The sequence below is a fragment of the Melozone crissalis genome, unplaced genomic scaffold (genome assembly GCF_028551555.1).
Source record: "Melozone crissalis strain CALT ecotype California unplaced genomic scaffold, PUWL_Pcris_2 ptg000036l_1, whole genome shotgun sequence".
Lineage (NCBI taxonomy): Eukaryota > Metazoa > Chordata > Aves > Passeriformes > Passerellidae > Melozone > Melozone crissalis.
This window is the reverse complement of record NW_026535814.1, coordinates 15,352,114-15,377,247: the sequence shown is the minus strand read 5'-3', so window position 1 is coordinate 15,377,247 and position 25,134 is coordinate 15,352,114. Positions and strand designations below refer to the sequence as shown.

Here is a 25,134-nt window from a genome sequence, read left to right as displayed (position 1 = left end):
ATATTGGCTTAACTCTGCTTCCAGTTATTTCAGTGGTAGTTTGCTCTGATCACACAGAAGTAGAGGTGTAATGAGAGGTGTTTAAAAAAACAAGTAACTGTCACCAACCATGGAAGATCTATCTGAGAGTTAAAGGATAATGTATTATTTACATCAGGTCCAAATAAAGACGAAGGAGATATTCTGATCTTAATTTAAAAAGTAACAAGCAGCACCTAGAACAAAGAACTAAAACTAAGGTTTTGTGATAACTCCATTTTGCACTGGGCGAAGTGGTGGCACACAAAACCTGAAGCCTCTTCAGGAAGTCACCTAAACTTTGAGTAATAACAGGTCAGCATAACTATTGAGTTGACTCATAAAACACAGCAGCCAATGAATTTTACCCTTCCTGCAGAAAAAAGCTCTTAATCTGAAACAAACACATGAACAAATACACTTGGCAGGCAACAGCACACTGTCAAGAAGATATACTGACCCTGTGAAGCACTTAGAAGTGAAGAGAGAAATTACCTTAGCCCCATGCTGCTGCCATTCATCATCAGAGCAAGATCTCTGGGTGCTTCAGCAATGGGCACATCTTCTGAGCCAGGTACAGGGCCTTTAACCCTGGAAAAGATAAGTTAGTTGCTTCTGCAGCTGGTCAAATCACACCAGGAACTTGCCACTAAAAGGTGACCTATGTGTCTACAAATGGGACACTTTTACACATTAAATGCTTTAGGAGTTACCTTCATACTCTCAAATATACTTTTGTACTGGAAGTCTGGTTCAGGCCCAGTGCCTTTGCTTCTAAGGGTTACCATAGGGGCAACCCCAGCCAGTGTAACCCAGTTGAGTATTAGCTTTTCAGCATTGGAAAGGGAAAACAATAGGGAAAAATCTGCAGTCTTTTCATGACAGAAACAGAAAAGTTTTGTTTGCAGATTACAGCACCAGAGCTCAAAGGCATCATGTGTAAATGGCGTAGAACAGAATTTGTATAAGATGCTCATGTCTCCTCAAACTATGGGCCCACAAATGATGCTCCATTCTTAACAGATCACTCCACCTTCTCCTTTCTCTTCAACAAAGACAGAAAGTCAAGATAGAGGTATTTCTCTCTTTTTTTGACTAAAATTCCTTTTTCCAAGCTTTGCTTTTACTGGGCTGCTCCAATGAGGCTTGAACCAGGAGAAGCCACTGAACTGCACATACACACCATTTTTGATAGCTGAGCAACTATTTCACATGGACAGTAGCTGCAAACTGAAATACTACTGCCATGTGAGGCTAAGTAGAGAAATGTGGAAATTTAAAAGCAGTTATGATGCAGCGTGGCAGAAAAAATTATCAACTCACACTTTAACTAACAGATTAGAAAAGTTTCTTGCCAATTACTGCAAGTGGTCAAACCTCTTATTTGTCATTCAATGAGAATGGACCTTAACCAGCACTCCACCCAGGCAGAAGGACAGACAAAAATAAATATTATCTGGAAAAAAATGTTTTCTTGTATTGTTTTTTATGCTGTTATGATGATCTAACTGAGTTAGAACCTCCTGACAATGAAGTAAAGGTTATTTGAGCTTCGGTAAACAAATTTTTATTGTTAGCAGTATATAAAATTACTCTGTTACCAAGTGCAAAATGAATTATATATTTGGAACTGAAACAGAACTGTGATGCCTAAGAGATTTACCTCTAAATATCAAGCATTTAATTCTGAAGATATTGAAATATTTTAAGAGAAAACACATTATATTCCAGTTGTTTTCTTAGAGAGAATATGGCAAATCTCACTTTTCACCTGTGAAAAGAGATCACAAAAGTGCAAAGTCCTCAGATCGGTCATATGTGGTTTTTTTCATAAAATTCTTTTTAGGTAGCCTAAAGCTCTGTAAACCATAAAGAACTTTTCCCAGAAAAAATGTAGCTACAATAGATATAATGGTACTAAGAACCACATCATTACAGATATTTAAGGTGCATTATTTTCCTGAACTTACGCCTCCAAACCTGAAAATTTTCCATTAGGAAAAAAAATGCACCAAAAATTGAGTTGTATGTCCTTCATATCTACTTGTTTTTCATTAGAGGGATGCATGCATAGAATTAAGGTATTTGATGATAAGGAATCCATCTGTTCCTACTTAATTCTCACCTGAAGTCATAATCCTTTGTTAGCAACTTCAGTCATTTTCAACACACACATTTGTGATTTCCTCCAAGACAGGTACTTTTAAAGCCGCATAAACACATTCTTTTCAATGCAAACAACAATCCAAGAAGACAAACAAAAAACGACCTAGATTACAGTACTCTCTTTTACAGTCTGCAAAGTAACCAGGGGGCTGAAATGAAGAAGGGCAAGTGATGCATCCCTCCATGGTGGTTACAGCACATGGATGTAGGAAGTGGGTCATCTAATGCAGACTCTCATGGGGTGCTGCTAGCAGCTGCCATACTAAAACAGTATAGAAATATCCATCCCTGTGAAGCACTCTTACCACCTCTTCCAAAAGACTGCAGATTTTTCCCTCTTGTTTCTCCTTTCTAATGCTGAAATGCTAGTATTCAGCTAAGCTGCAAGGGCTAATTTAACCTGCTTCCATTCACTGTTCTGTTCACTTTAATAACATCATACCAAAAAAACAGTTGTTCCCTCTTTCTCAAAGACTATTTAGATTGTCAGAAAAGTGTAACCTTCTGCAACAAACTCACAGGCCTTCATCTCACATTTCTATGGCTGTCCAGCTCCCTTCAGGTTTAAGCAAATAATGTGCCTCAGTCTTGGCATTCTCCCTTTTCACTAACATTGCTGAAAGGAAAATGTCTTCACTACACTGCGTTTCCTTCCTCTTCCATAAATATATGGGGGAAAACTCCATATATTTTTATATATTCCATATCTGCAAATATATATATACACATATATATATATGTGTCTGTGTACATATGTAATGATCTTCATATTTTCTATAAAATACACTCTTCCAGTCCCAACCTAGGAGAGTGCAACGCTTCAAAATTGACCGTTCCAAGGAAGGGAGAATGCCACATTTATGTCATCCACGCTCACACTGCTCTCTTACCAAACGTCTGTATTCTTTTCAAGTGCCTGCACTAAGATCAACCTCTCATTTTCTTCTACTGCTTCTCTTTTCCAACCTAGTCTTTTAGCAGTGTTTTTCTTCTGCCTTTCTTTCTACCACATACTGTTTTCCTCTGCTGCTTTCCACAGCTGTCATGCTGCTTCCCAACAGTATACACTAACAAACTAAAGTCTCCTCTCCTCTGAATCACTCTTAGAAATTGTGCCATAAGCCTTGCCTGTCTTGTTCCATTCTATTTATTGTTGCCTTGTTCTGTTCTTCTGCTTAAATCAACTATTGCCCATGTGCTTATTGCCCATGTGCTTATTGCCCATGTGCTTAGAAATTTTAGAATTTTTTTAAATTGTAAGTCTCAAAATCACCTGTTATAATCCATACGGGATTGGTGTAGTTGCTGTTGTTTCAGGAGCAGTTTTGCTTCTTGTTTAGTCAATAAATGTTGGAGTCGTTCCTTTTCAATTTCCAGCTCCAGTTTTTGAAGAAGCAGCTTCTGCCTTCTTTCTTCATACAATCTTTTAGCCAGCTCTGTTTCCTTAGAGCCTGAGTCTGTGCTGTGATTCAGCCTAGAACCTCGACAGTGCCTGGAATGATCATGGGTCTTGTGAACTGTCCCCGAGTGTTTCCTAAGTACCTGGCTGACATAGCAGCTCTCTTCCACGCTCCCTGAGCTCCCCACGTGCCTCCAGGCGCAGCCATGGCTCACTTGCTGAGGGCATGCACTCTGAATTTCACTTGCCCTCTGGTTCACCTCCTGAGCCTGCTTTACATGGTGAGGGCTCCTCTGCTTGGCTGGGGAAATCACATTGTTGCGCTTTCTGTGCAAGTCCTTCTCCATCGGATACTCCTTCAGACATTCCTGATGGTTGTAATGCATCTCAGTCCTGTAATCGTGGTTATTCCTGCAAGGCTGAGACAACACAACACGGGCTGGGCTTACAGCCTTCGGTGCTCTGCTGTTCTTATGAAGAGTCCAAGGCCCCCCAACAGCCAAGTAGGAGCTGTCCAGCCCCCAAGAGTGCGGCTGGCACAAGCTCTTCCCACTGGATACCTGCAGGGAGAAACAATTTCCTGTCAATCACTAAAATTCATCTTTGTTCATCCATTTCCCTCGGTAAATGTGTTCTCCTCAAAGCAGAGCTGCTGGTCAATGTTGATGGACATGCAGCCAAACCCCACAAAGTGTTTACCAGAACACAGACACAAATGTGCTATCAAATCTACATTTCATTCCATCTACACAACTGTAATAAATGTAAAACTACTGTCTGCAGGATCCTCAGCATAAAATGAGTCACTTCAGAGTATCAAGTAGTTGTGAGCATCTAGGGTTACACAAAATCAACTTGAAGAGTGGCAAAAAACACTAAATGTTAAGGTTTGAAAATGTTTAATTTTGAATACCGAGCCAAAAAATCCATTCAGCCACTATAAATACTCTTTGATTGGCTATTACACAGCAGGAGATTTGATGTAAAACATTTCACCTTGCACTGAATGGTATATTACTTACTGCTGGAAATTTGATGAGAGTTTTTGAAATATCTTTACAGAAACACAGATAAAAACCAACTACTTTCTGTAAAAAATGGTTGTACATCAAAAGCTGTCATTTAAATACAAAACATGTTTAAATACAGCTATAAACGTAAGTGATTTTTCAATTAAGCTGGGCAAGTGATTATAGTCTGATAAAACTCTGAAGAAAACAAGCAACTGTAATTCACATTTGTCAACCCAGTACAAGCAAATTCTAGTGGTTTTGTTATAGTCATGGATATTATGTAATAGACATCACAATTCTAGTTACATCCTGGAGTATCTTTGCACTAAGGCTCATCTAGGCAGTTAAGCATTTTAGCTTTTATGAACGTCGCAACAGCAGTGTATCAGGCACATACATTTCTTTTGCTAGAATTGCGCATTAATTTCAATAACAAACTGAATTTAAGCTCCTCCAGCCTTTGGGACCTTCCACAAATATATGGGACTTTTTAATTACAGAAGCCAGATTTGTTAAAGATAGCAAAACCACTGCAGTGTAAGTGGTTCAGCAAGGAAATTTGGAATCCATTTATGAAAAAAAAGGTATTTTTTGCCCTCTGGGAATGCTTACAATAGAGAGGTATTGTGCACACGGAGTGCAAGACAAGTCAGCCAGACCCAAACCACTTGAATTTAGGAATGCAAGAAAGCATCCAGCAATGATTAGAAGAGAGATATAATACAAATCTATGCAGCATTTATATGTATAATTTAGATTCTTTCTTTAATAAATAAACAAAATACCAAATATACTCTGCTGCCCTTCAAGACAACCAATTACAAGTTTCTTGTAGACTTCACAGAATATAAATTAATGTGGATTAGCACCTGAATACTGATATTTTATTATTTCCAGTTTTGTGCATACAAATATATCCTCTCTCCCATGTGATTGAAAGCCAAGGATGTCATGTTTTGCCCCAAAGGGCTCAGTGGGTTGGAGGCATTTGCATTAATGTCAGTGCTAAATGTCTGAGGAAAGTCTGGTGCTTGGACTGGGTGAAAAGTGCAGGACACTAAAATATTTTAAAGTCAGAGGGGCTGGCAGGGCAACTGAGCAGAAATGCAACTTGCTGCCAAAAAGACGGAGTTTTGTTATTTATTATTTGCAACATGCCATCCCTGTTGGCAATATTTTCCAGACAAATAAAGGCTACAGAGCCCTTTTAATCTGAATTAGACAATACAGAAAAGGACGATGCAGTCTCTCATTTCCCTCATCACCTGTTTCTGGTTATAGAGAATTTAGGGCACCTACAGGAAGAGGCTTTCAAGGTGGAGGGTTCTCCAGTCCCCATGGACAGCAGAAGGTCTCAGATCTGAAGATAGTCTTGGAGCATCCTATCAGGGCTGGCAGTATAGGGTGGTCACAGAAAGCAAACACCTGTCTTTCTGCAGCCCATAAATAGTAGTTAAAAAGAACACCTAAAAAAAGGAAACTCAAATGATAAAAACGTCTGAGAACACCACCTTTATTTTAGCAGTTTGCTGACTGAAGAGACAAGAGAATGTTAAGAAATCTAAGCACATGAATGAAGATTTAACAAAATAATCATCAGGTTTAAGAATAAAGGTCCACATTGCAAATTAACTTCATGGCTGAGACTCTATTACGAGTCCCTGAAGGCCCTAAAAGAGAGGTACCAGTTAGCATTTGTTGACCTTGGCTGCCATTAAGTCTGCCCTGATGGTCTCAGAAATGGCATTGACATTTAAAGACTTCATAACAAGGCAGAGAAACTTTAATGTTATTTCACAGATACAATATGTTTGCAGGGGGGAAAATTCTCATTAATGTCATTGAATGTGAGTGGGATTTTCTTACTTTTTTAGAGGAGGAGGTCATGTTAGGCAGAAGGCTGAGTTCCAACATGCCTTTGATGGCTACTCAGTACTTTTCAGGGTCTAACTCCAAAGAAAAATTAACTATTGGGAGTCAGAAACTAGTCAACAACTTTTTTTTTAGTAATTTGTGGGTTTTCTGCTAAAGCCATAATTGAAAATACAGCTGGATGGTAGACATTGCAAGGAAAATGGACTGACATTTACACTTTTGAGGGATGAAAAGAGACTGGCGCGTGACATGACAGATCTGCAAAATGCAGGCCAGATAAACGGGAAATGTAGAGGAAAGAAACATTGTCAAGACCCACCTACTTCTGTGAGTCTAAACACACACAAGCATAAGGAATCAGGTAATTTTACAAGATGAGTTTAAGAAAGATATTGCCTGCTGGAGGCCTGGAAGCCATGACGGGCCATGGTGGAACAGCTGTGCTCGCCCCTCCATGGAGCTCTTCCAGGCTTGCTGTGCCGCATTTAAAGATACAAGTCCCTCTAACTGATGCTTAAACAAACTCAGACTGCTCCTTGTAAGGTAAGGAGTTAATAAGACTTGATCAGATGTGAAACAAGGAGATACTAAAAATGGTTTTAATAATCTTTAGAAGGATTTAAAGACGGAGACACGTGTGGAAGTCTGCAAAGTCTTTACTGCAACCCCAGTAATTTTTGCTCAGGGATTCAGCGCAGAGCTTAAACAAACACCCAGTCCTTAAAACTTCCTACGAACAGACAAACAGTACACCAGTTTTATGCACGCAGCATTATGATCTCTGCAAATTGTTCTTAAATGCAAGTTGTGTGCTTTGCAGTTCTAATTCACAGCGCTGGCAGAGGAAGCACAGTTACAGACTGGCTCCAGCACAAAGGGCTTTGTACTGCAGGAATGAACTAGTAATGAAGCATATCTTTACAATACCAGCACAGGCAAGGTCCTGATAGATTTCATCACATGTACAAACATGTTTAAGAAACAGCCCAAAATCATTACCTTGAGAAGTCCTGCATTCTGAGGGACAAAAGCTGGCATCCCAGCTTTTGTAAACACAATGTAAAATACAATGCTGTTAGAGCAAAATTGCTGGAGATGCTAACAGTGTTAGGAGTTTAGTTCATAGCACCCGGGGCTGTAGTTTTTAGCTGAAATATGTCTGAATACTGGCAAAAGAGACAATGAAGTAAAATAATTCTCAGTTTTAACTTGAGGACATTTCTCTAATCTGGATTTTCAGCTCAAGAGTTTCTTTTGGTGGAGTAGAAAGAGTGGAAGGAACATGTTGATTCAGAACTAGTCTGTTTTGCTGATCTAAGTGGGGATGCTGAAGGAAACCCAGAAGAATGAACAGAAGCAGCAACCAGAGGAGAAATTCAGAGATGTAAAGATATTTAAAGATGACACAGAGACACACAGAAACACCTTCAAGAGCACCACGGGCATATACCTAATGGCACATACTCTTCACCAGTGTAGTTGTTCTTTGGACATGATCAGCAAAATTTATTAGGAAAATTTGTTCATTGGACGCATTGTCAAGTCCTGGCACAGGCTGCCCAGGGCAGTGGTGGAGTCACCAACCCTGGAGGTATTTATGAGACATGAAAATGTGATGTTTGATGACAAGTTTTAGTGGTGGACTCGGCAGTGCTGGGTTAATGGTTGGACTCAGAAGTGGTTTTCCAACCTAAACAATTCTGTGATTCCATCAGACCCAGACAACACCCTCACTAAGGTATACAACCTATACCTGGAACTCAGTCACCACTCTGAATGCCTGATATATGGGTCTCATCTGAATAAAGCTTGGCTTTGGGGTTCAGGTCTATCAACAGTATAAGCATTTGCTTTTGTCAGCAAAATGAGGCAAAATGAGCTTATTATAAATAAACTCAGGATATTGGGGCAACAAAAATCCTGTTTTTAAGAACAATTACATCAAATTATAGGACTGTTTGAAGTATGTTATCAGTGATTAAGGAGCTATTCTTTCCAAGATTCTGTAAGAATTTAACAGGGAGAATGAAAAACCATAAAGATTTTAAAGTATATTAGTAGGATCTACTGAAGTCTATAAATTTTTTTTCTCTAACTCATATAATCCTTTGTTAAAATCTTTACCATAAATAACCCAATATCAGTTATTACAAAGTGCCATGTAATAGTACAGCAACTGTCTCTGTCACTACCTAAGATAAATACAGTAGATATCTCCTAAGGTAAGCTGACCATTTTTCAAGCAAGAAACAAAGCACTATTTTCTGTGGAAATTATGTATAGCTATGATTGCCATATTCTACTGAATAAAACAAGTGGTCTCAAATGAAAAATACTGTGAATGACAGACACCAACCTGTATTTTTCCTGTAGAAATCTACTGAACTCAACATACTGAAAAGGCGTAGCTAAAAAAAAACGTAGTATCACATCACAAAAAAAGTGAATCTATAGCTGCTAGCTGACAGCCGAGGAACACCTCCTATATTTGTGCTGCCTTCAGTATTTTTTCTCCTCTTTGTTAAGAGGGTTTGAGCTGGCATGCCAGGTGCACAAAAAAACCTGCATTCAAAGTAGCATGTGAGCATTTGCTGGCGCTCAGCTTTAAGTGTATATTTTGCATTCATAAACATGCCACCCTTCTTCTCCAGCTACCCAAACACTGTTGATAATTGCTAACAAAGGCTCCCATTTCAGATCAGCAGACTGGTTTTACGCTGCCTGATAAGGCAGTTAATAATACAGCGCTCCAAGAAAACTAAAGAGAGGTGCCGGCGTGCCAAGTCTTGGAAGTCATTGTGAGCAAAATGTCCATTAAGCCCACACGGTACCCACATGTGGTAGTCCAATATCTGGCCACGAAATTTAAGCAAACATATTTGCTTTTCAAAACAAAAATGTATCATTCCTGTTTGCACTATAGAAACACGCCACTACACTAATCTTGACAGTACCGGGTCCAACTATTAAGATTCAATGTGCTGCCAACATTATAAAAATAATAATAAAAAAAATCCCAATCTTCTGACTTCAATTTTTTACTTCTGCCCTTTATTTTACTGAAGAATCAGTAGTTCAAGACCTAGATAAATATTTCAAAAACTATACTATTTGTGAGCAGAGCAGGTCACTACCATTTCCCAGTGCATTTGGAGTTCATGTGAAATAAGGGCAAAAGAGTGATGAGCTGCATTTTTAACATGGGCATATACAGAATAGTTGTCTAGCTGATAGAGAATGTGTAATGCAACATCTGCACCGTACGCCTTGCCAAAGCCCATCCCAAATAAATGTAGTGCATTCTCCCTAGTGCAATTAACTCTTGTACTCTGGCAGGTTGTGCTAGAAGATCATCAAGGTAGATTACCTTCCAGCATATGAACTAAATACTTACAGGTGTTATATCATCAGTTATTACTTACAAACTTCTGCATTTAACAAGACATCCAGGCAAATGAATGATCTAATTTATGAATTATTTATAAGAATTTCACAGCATGCTCCTGGCGTCATCCATGGCCTTTTCCAGGTCATATGACACCAATTAGAGCTGAATTTTAAATTATTCAATAACCTGAACTCTCTTGTCATTTAACATATAGATATCAATGCAGTAAACAAGTTAAGTCTAATGGGCCCTGGAGGTTTGCGTTCCTCCACCCATCAGCAGCAGAGTCTGTATGCTACCACTGGAATAGAAAATAATAGAATGCAGCAGTCAAAAACATTTGCAAGGTTTTAATAAGTTATTTTGCCTCCCTTAGGGATTTTTGTATAACTTACAAGCCCTGAATCTAAAACATATTAAAGTCCTTAGCTATGTGCTTTCAAAACAAAATTAGGACATAGCAAAAGAGCAAGTCTGACACTAACCCTAATTTAGGCCCTTAATTTGAAATGTAGTGGAAATTATGGAGTAAGCAAGATTTACTATGCACAACTCATTACCTTCAGGCTCTCCTACAGTAGAGCCAAAAATAGCCCCTCTCCCAACACAGATACACCTGCCTATAAAGATAAGGCTACACAGAGAAAAATGGAAATGTTAATTTAACAGCTATCAGTTGACAGTGCACAGTTGGGGCACATCTCGTATTCCTCAACATTTGGGTGGCAAAAAGACTTTCACCATTCTTCTGTTCCAATAGCACAGGACACACTTGTGATGTAGAAACCCATCAGGATTTGGGTACTTGCTTCAAGACATCACATTTCAGAGAGGTTTATGGTTGCACCACATCATAAAAAAGAAAGTGAATGTAACAGCCTCCAACGCACAGACAGAATAAAAGATATCTTAAAACCATCATTTTCCATGATGACTACAAGAAGAACAAGAAGACATCAACAACAAAGATGATGAGATGAAGAGCATTATTAGATATTTTATTGTGCCTCAGTGTGAAGTCTACAGAAAATGCATGGCAAGCATGCCATGTCCTGGCTCCAAATCTCATGAGCCTGAGAGCATCACCCCCTATTCATTGCTGATCCACCCTGACAAGTCCAACTCACATGGGAGAAAACTTCTGAGACTGGGGGTGCTCAGTACAAGCCTAAACCCTGCCTAGCACCAACAGACTTATTTTTATAGCACCTGTGCTTCAGCTTTCTGAAGGCTGCTAAACTAAATCCCAGATCCACACCTCCAGATGGTGACGTGCAGACCCCTGTCTTGGAGGACCCAGCAACTGCATTCATCTGCACACACATTTCCTTTGCCCACTGCTCTGCAAGGATTAAAAAGTTTCCTGAGATCTATCCAACACCAAAAGGAAAAGATAGAAAGGGAGATGCTCAGCTTATCCATTTAAACACTATAGCAAGAAGTTCTCTAGCTACTGCTATCAAGATAAATGCCAAAAAAATGATGTTGAGAAAACATCATGCCAAATAAGTAAAAACACACATATCCAAAATGTCTAGCCAGATTAGCAAGAATAAGGATTTAGATAAAGCACACAACATTGGATTTTCTGCTCCCTGACCTTATCATAGGAGGGTGCTGCAACAGAGTTCTCTGTGGTTTTATAAACTTTTTAAACTTTTTAAGAAAAATAGCAGAGAGGGGGGAAAAAAGACAACTGCCTAATCTCTCAGCACACATTTTAAGAACACACAAAAATAGCTATAAGGGATTTTATTTTGGTTGGCAGCCAGATTTAACTTCATTGCTACACTGGGCAGCATTTGATTATTTCACATTAAGGGTAGTAACATGTTGGACGATAAGAGGGAAGTTCATATTGGTTTTCATTAAAGAGTAATATCCACCATGTATTTGGTTTTTCAAGGTAACTTTTTCAAAGTTATTTTAAAAAGCAAATAGTTTTCCACTTGGAATCACAAGTTTAGCATATCACAGGCTACACATGTTCCCAGCTATTGCCAGTCTCTTTAGAATTCAATCAACATTTGCTCCAAAGTCATGCTTTCATAGTTCTAGTCACAAGACAAAAGGGCAAATATACTGTGACCCTTCTAAATAGCCCCGATTACTGTGATCAAACAGAAGCCACATACTGATGTGGAGAAGAAGGTTCAGAGTTTGATGTGTGAAGATTACTGCAGAAGTAGACATTGAATCAGCATTTGCCAACATGCACCTCACCATGACAGCCAATATCACCTTTCCCCTGTATTTGCAGTAGGGATAATGCTGGTACCCAGTGGGCAAGGATGAATTTTAAGTAACAGCCACTGTTCACTCTGAAAATTACAGAAAGTTTTACTTCCTTCAGGTGGCTCCTGCTGCGTCCCTGGGGTATGGACAAAGGCTTTAAAATATTTTTGCAACACAAAGAAAGGAAGAGATGACATCTAGGAATTAAAAGCATGTTCAGAAGTAGGGACAGTGTTTTGGGAAAAGAAGGAAAAAAACCCCACAAAACAACTAGAAAGTTATTTAAATAATAAAGAAATCCCACACACGCAAAAGCATAAAATCTTTTGATTTTAAGAGTGGAAAGGTGTGCCTAAGCAAGCGCTTTCTGTCAGGAGTGCCCTTGCACTAAGAGCTAGACAGCATTTAGATTCTGCTAATGATCCCATCTCTGGGAAATAATTCATAAAAAGTAAACAGTAATTTTCATATGCCTGCCCTTTTGATCTTACATTTGTAGGGAGTATCCTGAGGCTAGCCATGGGCACCCTCGTGGCTCTGGCTGATTGACCTCTAATCTGCCCCTCAAGTAACGATCATGCCAAGGAATGACAACAAGAGTTGCAGACATTTCAGTGCAATCTCATTAAAGACAGACTGACTTCATCTTGTCAAAGAAGAAGTTTCACACAAGAAATAAAAGCTTTTTAGAGGGATCATTTTATTTTGTAATGATGCTGTTCTTCAGAACAAAGACTGGAACAAGACTAATGCACCAGGACCTGACTGGTACAGAGCTTTACATTAACTGGCCAAATGCTGGTCCAAGACACAGTTCTGTGGTAAACAATCTTGGTAGCAGAAAATTAAGACTGTCTTCAGAAATAATCAAGTCCGAACCATAGTACTTGACCTCTCCACATTTCAAAGAAGTACAGATACCGTTTATAAGATAGCAGTTGTCTAAGTGACTGCTCACATCTCATCAGCCACACAAGGCTGTGAGTTCTGATATCCCAGCCTGTGTGGTTTTTTTACCCCCTTCTAACCCTTAGTAAATGTAAGAGAGGTTGTTATGTCCCTATATCTCACTGGGTATGAAGCTAAGAGAGAAAACAGCTGGTCCAGAGCAGCTGACATCCAGAAACTCACCGTCATGCCAAAACTTGCTATCATGCTAAGGTGAATAATTGATTGAAAAAAGAGAGTGAAGAAACTACAAATTAATCTGCTGGAATCCAAAGAAATGGGAGCACACAGTATTTCCTTTATTAGAGTTATACTGAAAAAACATGCAACACACACTGCAACAATGCAACAGAGAGACAAATGAACAAGCAGCAATAGAGCATTAGAGCTGCCACCAAAGTGCTTAGAACACTAAGTTGTACCTGAATGGTGGCACAACTCTATCATGGGCATATACATTGCATATACATTATGCTTCCACTTCCTGTTTCAGTCTTTCCACTGTTCATATCCCTGCTCTTGTCAGACTCTCTTGCCTCAGCAAGAAGTCAACATCTTAATTTACAGTTATGTAAGAATATCACTCTGCAAATTGAAAGGATTTTATGTTTTTTTGACACATGTAACTGGAAGTTTTTTGCAAACTACAACTAGTCCTGAAGAAGTTACACCTAAGCCTGATACCTCATGATCTCTTACCTAATCTGACAGACTCTGCATTGGACACAAGTCTCTGAGACCTCTAAGCAACACAGGCAAATGATATCATGGGAGTCTGGAAGGCTCAGCTTGCTGAACATAAAAATTCAAGGTTCTCTTGGCACACAGGCTATGATTTCAGTGAGAGATTAAATGTTTTCTCTTTGGCAGGCTTGCAGTATGCCAAACAGGTACATAAATTAACAAACAAAAGACTGCATGCAAAGTTGAACCAAGGAATAGGAACAGGCATGGAGAAAATAGCAATCTCGCATTCCTAGGGTAAGCCAGCTATTGTCTTTTGAAGCTCACCACCAACATGCTGACTCCACAACATCCTACCACACTTGAAATGCCACAATGGATGTCCCAGAAGACATTCCATGTATGGCTGAGACTCCTTAAAATCTGAGGGCATTCTGAAGTGGGTTTAGTACTGTTGGAGGTGGCAACCACTGACAGAGGGAAATGACCTCTGATATATCAAGCTACAGAGATCAACTTCCTCTTGACCTATGGAAATGGATCTTTTACAGTCCTGCTTAACACCATAAAGTATAGCAATATTGTCACAGCTATTATTTGCATAAAATGGTGCTAGATGTGTTGTAGAGCAGTTTGACAGTCCAGCCTAATGGGTCTCAGCTGCAGAATATTGATATAAAGGCTCTTCTATAGTAACCATAGGCCATTAGGTTGTCTGAATGGACATCCATCACTACCAGCTTGTGTGAAGAAGAACATTAAGTTAAAAAGGCATGACTAAGAATAAATTGAAAGGCTCTTCACTACTCCAGGGCAGCAGTGACTTTGTGAGGCAATCGCTTTCACTCCGTGGCACTGTGGTCTGGACAGACAGACCAAGTAAAACCACCCACAGGTTTATTAAAGTGAGTTCAGTTTCATAAAGCTCTCAAAGTCTCAGCAACTGCAAGAGCCAGAGGAAACAGGACATCCTTGCACAAAGCCATGCCTTGGTCACAGGCACACAAAAATATGCAAAGTGACTATGTTAACATAGTCCCACATTAACAGTTAGCAAAACACTGTGCCCTGCTTACAAGCTGCAGGACAGGAACATGGAAGGACAATTTCCAGCTGTGAACCCCTACATTATAATCCTTTCAAGTTGCAGATGTGGACCTTCCTTTCAATAGAGAACCATTATTTTGTTGTGTTGTGCCAATTTAAGAGTTCTATTGTGATAAGCAGGTAATCCATACCTCTTCTGTGCCATTTCCAGCCAGTATCCTAATACACATGCATACAAAAAAAAGAAAAATCTATTTCCCACATGACAGCAATTAATGCAGCACATATAAGACAAATGAAATTTGACCTTAATTATCCTCAAGCAGGGAACCAATTTTTTATGGGAATTTTTTTTCCCAGGGTAAACAATAGAAGCTTGTGGTTTTTATATTTTACCTTTCCTCTGGTTTATCCTTCCCCACTTTGTAAACTCAATCTGTACAGTAAGACTGCACAAATGCTGAAAGCAGAAACAGCCTATGATGCAGAAAGCAGAGACAGGCCATGATGCCAAAAGGTATAAACTTTTGAAGTTCTGACAAAATTCTAATGCAAAGTTGAACCCTCTATCTGGGTTCCCAGGCCACTTCTTTGGATAGAGTTAGTTAATAAATGTATTCTGATTACCAGGCTTAAGCCTTTCTTATTCCATTTGAAAGAGCTGCACTTCAGCTCTCCTCCTTAAACTCTGGATTCAACAAAGAATAGTAACGCTTTGAGGCTGAAAATCTCTAAAACCACTCAGTGCCAACTTTAACAGGAGCAGAATTAGGTCAACAGTAAAATTCACTCCCTCCAGGAACAGAGTTTGAACCATCCAGTTGAGCAGAGAAGAAATTCTCACCGCATGTTTTCATATCTGTAAAGTCCCTTGGGATTTGTAAATAGTAAAAAAAAAATAAAAAAAAATTCCAAATATTGTTGTAGAGCAGAAAGTGCTATCCTACTGGAGAAGTAAAAAAACCCCAGAGATTGTGCATCCCTCATGGTTACATATTAAATAAGTACATCTTTTGAAGTGTCACAAACTTGATGGGGGAAAAGACATGAAGTCACAAGTATTCAGAAGAACCAAGTGGGAGGGGAAAAAAAAAAAGAAGACGGGAAAAGAGTCGAGAACCCAAATCACATTGGTCCAGTCAGGTATTTAAAATGAATTTTCTTTAATTAACCGAACTGCAATACAAATTAAAACTGAATTTCTTGTTCATAGTATATTCATTGGAGGGGAGGGGATGCAGCTGGCTATTTCCAGAGCAGTTCAACCTGGTCCAGTTCTGCAGGACTGAACAGAAGCCAGTTTCCGTCCTTCTCAAAAAGACGAAAAAGCAACTTGGCAGCAGAAAGTCTGACTGCAAGCTCCATCTCAGAAATACTTATTAAGCACGACAAACCTGTGGCAATTGTGACTAAACTCATTAAAATCACTACAGATTATTTAAAGTCTTCATGCCTGACATTCAAGTCCTTTATTATGCTTTAAATGTCCAGGAAAAGAAGCTGTAGACACAGGGCAGAAATGAGGGCTTTAATACCACAGCAGATTGCTACGTGATGGGCAAAAGGAGTCTGGTCCCACACCGTATCTTTGGCATGAAATGTTAAACTGGATTGATTATAGAATTTCCCCTTGGTTTTGAAATCTTCTGCTTTCTGATGGCAGAACGGTTGATGATACAAATGCCCAAGCCCAGCTTTCAGTCTGGATAATGACCAGAAGCAAAGTAATCAGATCTCTTGGATCAGTGTCTGTCTCATGATATGAGATAAGATTAATAGTTTCATGCTGATTTGCCATTTCCTAGAGTAGTGTTAAATTACAAATTTACAGGGGGGTGGGAGGGGATGTGTACCGTATGAAACTCTCAGAAAAGGGCAAAACCAAAGCACAGTTATCATAAGATAAAACCATAAAACAATCACAGCCCTTGGGGAACCAGAAGCTCTGTGCACTCTGAGCAGCCTCTCATGTGTCAGATCATCACAGTGTGCCTGGTTATTTCATGATAAGATTATCTAATGTTAATCTCACCACTAGAATTGCCTGCAATAAAAATGTTACAAACTTTCTAATTTTAATTACTGGGTTCGTGAAGATAACTACTTCAATTCTGTTTGAGGGGAAAAAAAAAACAAAAACCAACAAAAACACTCCCCATGCTTTCTCTGAAGCTGGGAGTACTTCAAATACCAAAACTGGATTTGATGATTTTCCATGTCTTTATTTCTGTAACTATTAACTCTTTTCTTCCCTTCTATTTTCACCCAGTCACCCTGACACAGGACAGTAAATGCCTATAGGATAACACTTTCTTCCATTTAATTTCACAAACCACATCAAAAATTGCCAAACACCTCAGAAGAAAAACAGAATGCACTTATAAGTAAGCATTATTGAAATAATGCAGAAGGGGAAATTTTTCTTAACTAAAAATTGTCAATGTGATGACTTTAGCATTAGCTAGCAGAAGTGGCAACTCTGACTGTAACAACTCCAACAGCAGAAGCATACGAGCTAATTCCCTGGAAAATGTTTCTGTGGAGCAATCTCTTCAGAACCCACCACCAAGCTACAGAAGGGATAATCTCAGGCGTTAGTTACATTAAATGGCATTGTAGCACGTGCACACACATCCTCCTTGCATTGTAATTCTTATACCTGCAAAGCTTTTATAGCAAATACCTCCTTCCCACTACCCCAATGCCCACTGGCAGATGACTGCAGAGCCACACATGCCATTTACTGTCACAGGACTTCAAACTGCAGACAAGAACTTTCAAAAGGAGATGCTGTGCAAAAATCCTTCAGGAAATTAATTTTTGGAGGCAGTGGGGTTCCTCAGGAACACAATATTAAAGAGGAGGAAAAAAGCCAAGCTTAAGGACTCAGACAAATTCAACAACAATACAATACAATTGATTCATTGTATCAACTTGAACTGGTCGAAAACCACATTGTCACCTTGTTAACCCCTTAATAGTCCACAGTTTGGGTCTGATGCTACATTTTTCATCAAACCTTATTATTATTGAATTAAGGACTTCATGTTACAACAAAACAAGTTTCTCCCAAGCTGCAACCTGGTAAAGCCAAATAAATATGTCCTAATCACACTGCCTTTGGATACTATTCTATTGGATGCTATGTAATTTTCTGTAGATGAAAGTAGAAAATAAGAACATTTGAAGTACTTTAAAAAATAGGTTTGTCATTTTACTCACTGGTATAATACAATTTGCTTATACATCAGTTATTTTATATATGCACACATAATCTATTGCCTGCATTTTCCTTGTGCCTTTAGCATAAAAATAGATAGAGAAAAATCTAGATGTGTATTTCTCCTGAGTTCACCAGTTCCTGCTGTTTGTTTCTCACCTGAAGTCATAATCCTGTCTTTGACATCATAATCATTTGCACAGCCACCAATTGAGATGTCACAAACGGAGGATTATGGCCAGGTGGGGAATAAGCAGCATGAGCAGTTGAACTCTTAAGAAACAAAAATCTTGTTTTCATGCAAATGTCCTTCATAATAGAGAACAAAAGAACAAAGGGGGAAAGCTACAATGGAGAGAAAAATACAAGAAGCCAGATTGTTTCTAAATACATATCTCCCTGAAGCTCCTGAAGACAAGTCAGATGCCAATTAACAACTGCACAAATCATTACAAAAATAAAACAAAACTTGACATCTGATGATTGAATTCCCCCCACTGCCCCCACTACACACATACACAGTTTTCTACTTAACATGAAATCAGCAGAAATACAAGGCACTTTGAGAGAAATTGTAACCTTTAGAGGTATTTATATATTCCTGGCAGTAACTAAGCACTCTTCTCCTTGGTCTATAGATGAAGACACTGAGGTCAAGGAATACACAGGACCTCTCTGAATCTCAGTCACAAACAGATTGCTGAAGATATTAGGTATTATAAAATTCAGAGCTGAAGTGGCACAAATTCTGGAAGAACAGAAAACCCATAGCTCCAGTCGCAGTCCAATGGAAGGCTGCTGCAGAAGGGCCACTCTAGTTTACCAGTTCCAAGGAGTTAAAAGAATTATGAACAATTTTTATATTTTAAAAATCATTCATAAATTAATCTGTCTGAAATTGATAGCTAGAATCAATCTGAATGCCAATATAAAGTCACTGGGAAAAAAAAATTAAATCAAAACTGCAATCCAGATCCAAACCAGCAGTAACTTTATATGTAAAGAGAAATCCAATCAGCTACACTAATATTGCTCACTTTGTAAGGTTGCTGCAAAAACATCTACTAGGAATAATCCTGCTTTGATTTTCTTCTTTTATTCACGTTTGGGTAAGCAGTGCTAAACTGAAAAATGCTTAAATTGTGATGTTCTTAGCACTGCTGCTATACCCTTATCAAGAAAATCAGTGTTTCTGCACCAGTCTAATTAAAAATACAATGAATTCATTTCTGAAAAGGAAAAAAAAAAGCACAGCTTCACACTCTTGTGTTCTTCCTCACTATTGCTTGTGATGATGCTGCATATATGCCATTAAATGTGACAGCATAGATAGCCTACAGCTCAAACAATTGAATCATCTGCCTGTATTCTATTCCCAGAGAGTCTTCTGGACATATCCTGTCCAGATCTTGTCACAGCACAGCAGATGTGGCAGCTCATTCCCTCAGCAGTAGTGCAGAGTAGGAACCTCAGCATGAAAACTATGCCTTCTCTCCTCTCATTTTCCAGTCTCCAATTTGTGCTGCTGAAGCATCAGGACTGCTTCAACTTCATTTGAATTGTCCAAATAGCCTGCCTGTAAACAGAAGTGCCATTTGACAAAGGAGTAATTCAGTAGAAAAAACTTTTTGACTTTGCCACTAATAACTTTGTATTTTAGAGCTAACTCCCTCTTTCCTCCAAATCTGAAATGAGTGCAAGCAGGACTGTAAACAGCATTCCAGCTTTTAGGCACTACCAAGCATGAGAGCAGACTGCTAAAAACACAGACTACTCTGGGTATCTGTACAAGACAATTGCACTTGAAAAAAATCCTAAGTAGTATATATGAAATCTAACCATGACTTCTAGTAAAGGAGTTGCTGAATAACTCTAAGATCATTTAGGATTTTACACTTGATGGACAAACCTTTAACTATCCTAACTAGCTTCTAAACAACTGTTAATTGCTCTCAAATTGTATTTACCTTTAACATCTGCTGTTTCTTTTTCAGATCACAAAAGAAGTTAGACTATCCATAAGTTTATCAATTTTCCGAGTCCTATCAGTCTAGTTTAACAAAAAATAATAAGCCTATCTAAAAATTTTGTCCCATATTTGCTTTTATACCCATCCTGTATTTTTTAAATAGAAGCTATCCACAGTATTCTAATCATCTTTAAACCTGTCACTTTAAGTGTCCAGATGGTAAAAAGAATCTTTTGCTCCTGTACAAATTTATGTATTATGTATTAATAAGGCTCAAATTCTATATTCAGAAAGCAGATATGGATATTTATGAATAACTCAAAGAAAATTGCTTTACAGAAAATACATTTAAATTCCTCCCTTCATTTTTCATAAAGGATGACGGGTAGTTTGTTACACTAATAATCACTTGGAACATGCATGGGGATGTTTCACTATATTCCTGTATCTTACTGGTGGCAGTTACCATACTGACAAAACTTTTTCTATTCATACCTAAAGCAGACATACAAGAACACAGTCAAGTTAAGAGCAGGTGAAAGTCATAGCTTTACCTTAGCTGTACTGAAGATTCTCATCTAGTGGGAAAATTAGTACTTTTTTAAAATTTACACATATATACTGAAAGCAAAAGTTCAATCATCTTGGAAAAAGTAACACTGTGTTCATATTGAATCTTTACTTCTAGGTGGAGGGAGCTGAGGGTGGAATCAATTCTACACTAAATACACATTCAAACCCTGTATTTCCTAAGACCTTTGTAAGATGAGCAGCACCCGTGCTGAGAACTGCCTACTGAGAATCCCAAGACTCAGCCTTTAGATAGCATATGGCAGCAATGGATAATGGACGCTCTAGGAAGCAGCAGATAGAAAAATGCCAGTTAAAATATTTTAACAGCAAGGAGACAACAAGTCTTTCAGAATGAAAAGAAATCTCTTCTTAGAAATAAATCAACAAGTGCAGCATACTTTGTTCAAGGCAAAAAGAACAGAGGATGCAAAACCATGCATCTGAAACCAAGGACTGAAGGCCAGTCCAGCCACACCTCTACACAGTCTGTAAGAGCAGCATTTCATTCCTAGAGGCCATTGGTGTCTGCTGTTAAAGTGAAAAAGTCTGGTAGGTAACAGTATAACTGATGTGCCTCCCTGCCAAAAATCCTTACTGTCATAAAACGGAGTGCTAAGCAGAGCTTTAAATAAAGTTTGGAAGTGAAATGTTCTCAAACATTAGCCTGTGATTTTTGAAATTAGAGGTCAACTCTATTACCCCTTGATGCTTGACTTCTGAAATTCCTTAAAATATGGCACTTGCTTCCCATTTTCAGGAACGCACCTCATGCAGTCAAGCATATGGAGTCAATAAAGGTGTCTCTTCATCTGCCATCTGAAGCTTTATTTTTCTCACTTATAAACTGCAACTGGTTTTAGTAATAGCAATCCTTGCACACATTTGAAATGCACTTCCATTTTCCACATTGCAGAGCTATATGGCTTAGTAAATACATGAAATTTAGGTTCAAAACCATAGCTCCAGGCACTACACATCGAGAATTTTATATTACTGAAAATTAATGCCTTTTTTGCATATGCTTGAGCAATAAATTAAAAAGCTATGTCTTCTATGTATCAATTGGGATTTTCTTAGCCTTCATTTTTAAAAAGAATCATGCATACAGAGTTGCATTTTGGTTTCTTCTCTGGGCTTTTAATAAGGGAAAATGAATTTATTTCAATTCATCAAAAGCAACTAACTAGAACTCTCAGAGTCTCGTATTTTGTACTGAAATTTGTAGGTGTTCAACTGTATCAATATCAACCTCTGAATTCAATTCTCCAACTGAAAAAAAAAAATTGGCACCTGTGTGTACAGTACTCATGCCATTACCCAAGTAGAATAATCAAAGTAATAGTCATAATTTCTTTCAGCACAGAAAACTGCAGTCCTCATATCAGAGCTGAGAGGAAAATATATGAGGTTATGATAATTGCTGGAAGGGTGGCACCAGGGCTAAATAATACTTTAATGCTGTTCTCTCCTGGAGAGCCCTATTTCATCCTGAAATCTCCATTCTCCCGTGCACATGGCGAAGCAACAAAGCCATGGGTATTCCTGAAGGCATATTGAAGGTGCCTGAGAAATAGGGCAAGAGTCTTGCCCTGTGCCTGCTAACACAACCTCATTTCTTCCATGGCTTTCTTTTTCCCACCCCAGGCTGACCAGTGACCAAGGTGTGAATGCTGGAGTAAGTCACAGCTTAGGGACTCTTCAAATTAAGGGTACAGTGGAAGTGGCCCAAGGGATGGCCAGGGAAGGGCCAACAACTGTTGGTCCTTATTCCTCCTCAACTCAATATAGAAGTGGGAGCCTGGAGATAATTTAAGAGAGCTGGCTGGAATGCCAGGCCACCGACTTGTGGGATTGAAAGCTTAATCATGAAATCAGCAAGCTATGTCAAAAAACACTTGAAACAAACATCTCACGCAGAACTCATTTGGGAGAAGCCTTTCATTTCTGCCATACATAAACCATAAAGACGACAGAATTGGAAATAAACCTTTTTCTTCCTATGTGTCTTACTTGCTTCACTCAGAATATGCCTCTGCTCTAAATTCAGATTTAAACTTGGGGATGTCATGCTTCAGAAAGTAAAACTAGTGTGAAAAAGATGAAAAAGAACTTTCAACATGCAATCTAATACTCTTTTCATGTTCAAAGTAAAGATGGAAGCATCAATTCAATAAAACAATGGTAAGAGGATCTATTTTCTTATTTCCCTGTGAACCTTAGGAGTTCACATGCATTGTTTGGGACCATACCATGTGGTTTCATTAATTGCACTAATTTTAAAATTTATTATATCATAAAACCCACAAAAATAATTACAGAGATTGGAAGAATTTTAAAAGAAGTATCACCTTCCAATTCACAAGGGCAATAAGCAAGCCAGATCTCTCTTAAAAGAGAGATCTAGAAAATTATAAACATTTCTTTACAACAATTTTAATTCACCAATATCTGAAAGGAACATATACAACTTGTACACAAGTCAAGTTCAAACTAAAGTTCTAGATTTTTTTTGTGGAGTTTTTTAAATGTTCAGTCTACAAAATCCATAGTAATGTATTTTGTTTGTGTTTTTCCAGCAGTAGGATCTCCCCGGAACTGGAGCAGTGCCAGAACCGTCCATTACCACAAGGCTTGGTATTAGCAGGGGAAACCTTTCTAGAGACACTTTTTGAAGGTAACTTTCAAAGTCTTTCCTACATCACAAATATACTAAATGCACCAAAATATAATTTTCTCTAAACAAAACGGTATTCATCAAATCTTCAACCTATTATCCCACATTCTCTTTTGGAACAGACATGTCGATAGAACAGCATCGTCAATCAATCCAATAGATTTTGAGTGTATCCGCAATGAATCTACTCTGCAATAAATTGGCTTGAGTCATTTAAAAGCTCCTATCTTAATGTTAGGAGAAGAAAAATTATTATTTTGATCTACTCCTCCTCCCCGTAAAGCACCTTGGGCAAGGGCTAAGCATTAAAAAGAAAAATAACCAACAGCTGTATTGCAGCAATAAAGCCTAAAGAAAAAGGGCTGATCAATCCAGAGGAGAAAATATAAAAGACATCATTCTATATAAAATACACACAAAGATTTTAACTCAAAAGTTTTCAACTGTGTCAAATGTGTTACAGTAATTAAACAGGCAGACAGGGTGCCAAAGCAGTAGGTAGTTAGAACACCCACGTTTTTCCCTCTTTTAAATCTTTCTGTAGTTTACTAAAGCATTTAAATTTGTACCCTTTCACAAACACAGTTCTATTAAGGTACTTAACAAGAGCACCACAGGCAATGATGACCCATAAACCTGTATGTGGATTTCTCTGCTAGTATCTACAGCATCACAAAAGGAGAGTCAGGATTCTCTCCTCCCTCCTTGCACTAGGCAGGAACTTGCAATTCCTTTTCAGAAACAATTCTCATTACACTTCTTCCTCAATGCATGTTGCATTTACTTGTCTTGGATGAATCCCATCTACCTTGTACTGCATCTCAGACTCCTATCAGCTCACCTTAAAAGATTGTTTTCCTTTATGAAATGGCTGGGCCTGAAAAAACATAATTCACTACAATTTCATCAAATGGCACCAAGCAGTTGCTTAGCTCAAATTATAAAGAAAGAAGAAGGTTCACCAGAAGGCAGTTTCTGCCGCCCATACAAAATACATTTCTGACATTTGAGCAATGTAGTAGTTTGGAAAGGTGCTGAGGAGCTGAGTGCTCCCACCTTTCAACAATTTCAAAGAGTCAAGAACACTCAGCATCAGCAGTATTAGTTCAAGCCCATGTCAAATCACTTTATCTGAGTATATATTTAAATATGTAAAGTAAGCTACACATATAACCAAAAACTGCACAGAACAGAATTTAGAGGGCCAACTTCCCAAGGCAGAGCATCAACTGCAAGGGAGCAGCAAATCACCCTTCCAAGAGGAACGTCCTTCAGAAGAACCCCAAGACAGTATTCCCTTACACCTGAAGGCACACAAACCTATTTCAAATCCTTCTGATCCTGTAAGATCACCCTACAAAGTTTCCCCAAAGTAACTTTTAGACAGATTTATCATTCTGTTCAAATCAATTCTCTTCAATGCATTGCACAAAGGAAGACTAGCTGAGATACGGCTGGCATCAATGACAGCACCATGAAAACTGAAAGATTACCTCTAAAAGGGTTTGAGAAGAAAATGCTCAACACTGTATTTCATATCACAGAGTCTGAAAGAGAGCATGTTGTTTATAATGCTTTCTCAAAGTACTACCATTAAGAAAAAATTAAGATATATTAAGATACAGACAGCAATTTATAACACCAGTGACCTGGTTAAACAACAAACACTTAAACAGCAAAACATAATGCACTAACAGGTTAATACCAAATAACAGTCAACTGTTATACAGGCTGCTAAAAATGGGTGTGAAATGATGAAATGGGAAATAGGGGCTGTAAAAACACCTTGTGATAGCAAACCACAAAAGAAGCCTCCCATGGGAGGCAATGGAAACCAACTTTCATGCTATTTAGACTGGACAAAAATGTTTAAAAGAAGATCTAGAAGAAGAAAAATCCTACAGTGGGAGCAAGGAGTCGAAGAT

At 38.5% G+C, this 25,134-nt stretch overlaps 1 protein-coding gene across 1 annotated transcript in view; it reads right to left on the bottom strand.

Moving 5' to 3' along the window:
• KIAA1328 (KIAA1328 ortholog) overlaps nt 1–25,134 on the bottom strand; it is a 113,956-nt gene that overhangs the window by 50,640 nt on the left and 38,182 nt on the right. Inside the window, exons 3-4 of the mRNA XM_054283405.1 lie at nt 3,458–4,143; nt 514–609 (exon numbers count right to left, since the gene is read on the bottom strand). Coding sequence (XP_054139380.1) covers nt 514–609; nt 3,458–4,143 — 782 coding nt within the window. The remainder of the gene's footprint in view (nt 1–513; nt 610–3,457; nt 4,144–25,134) is intronic.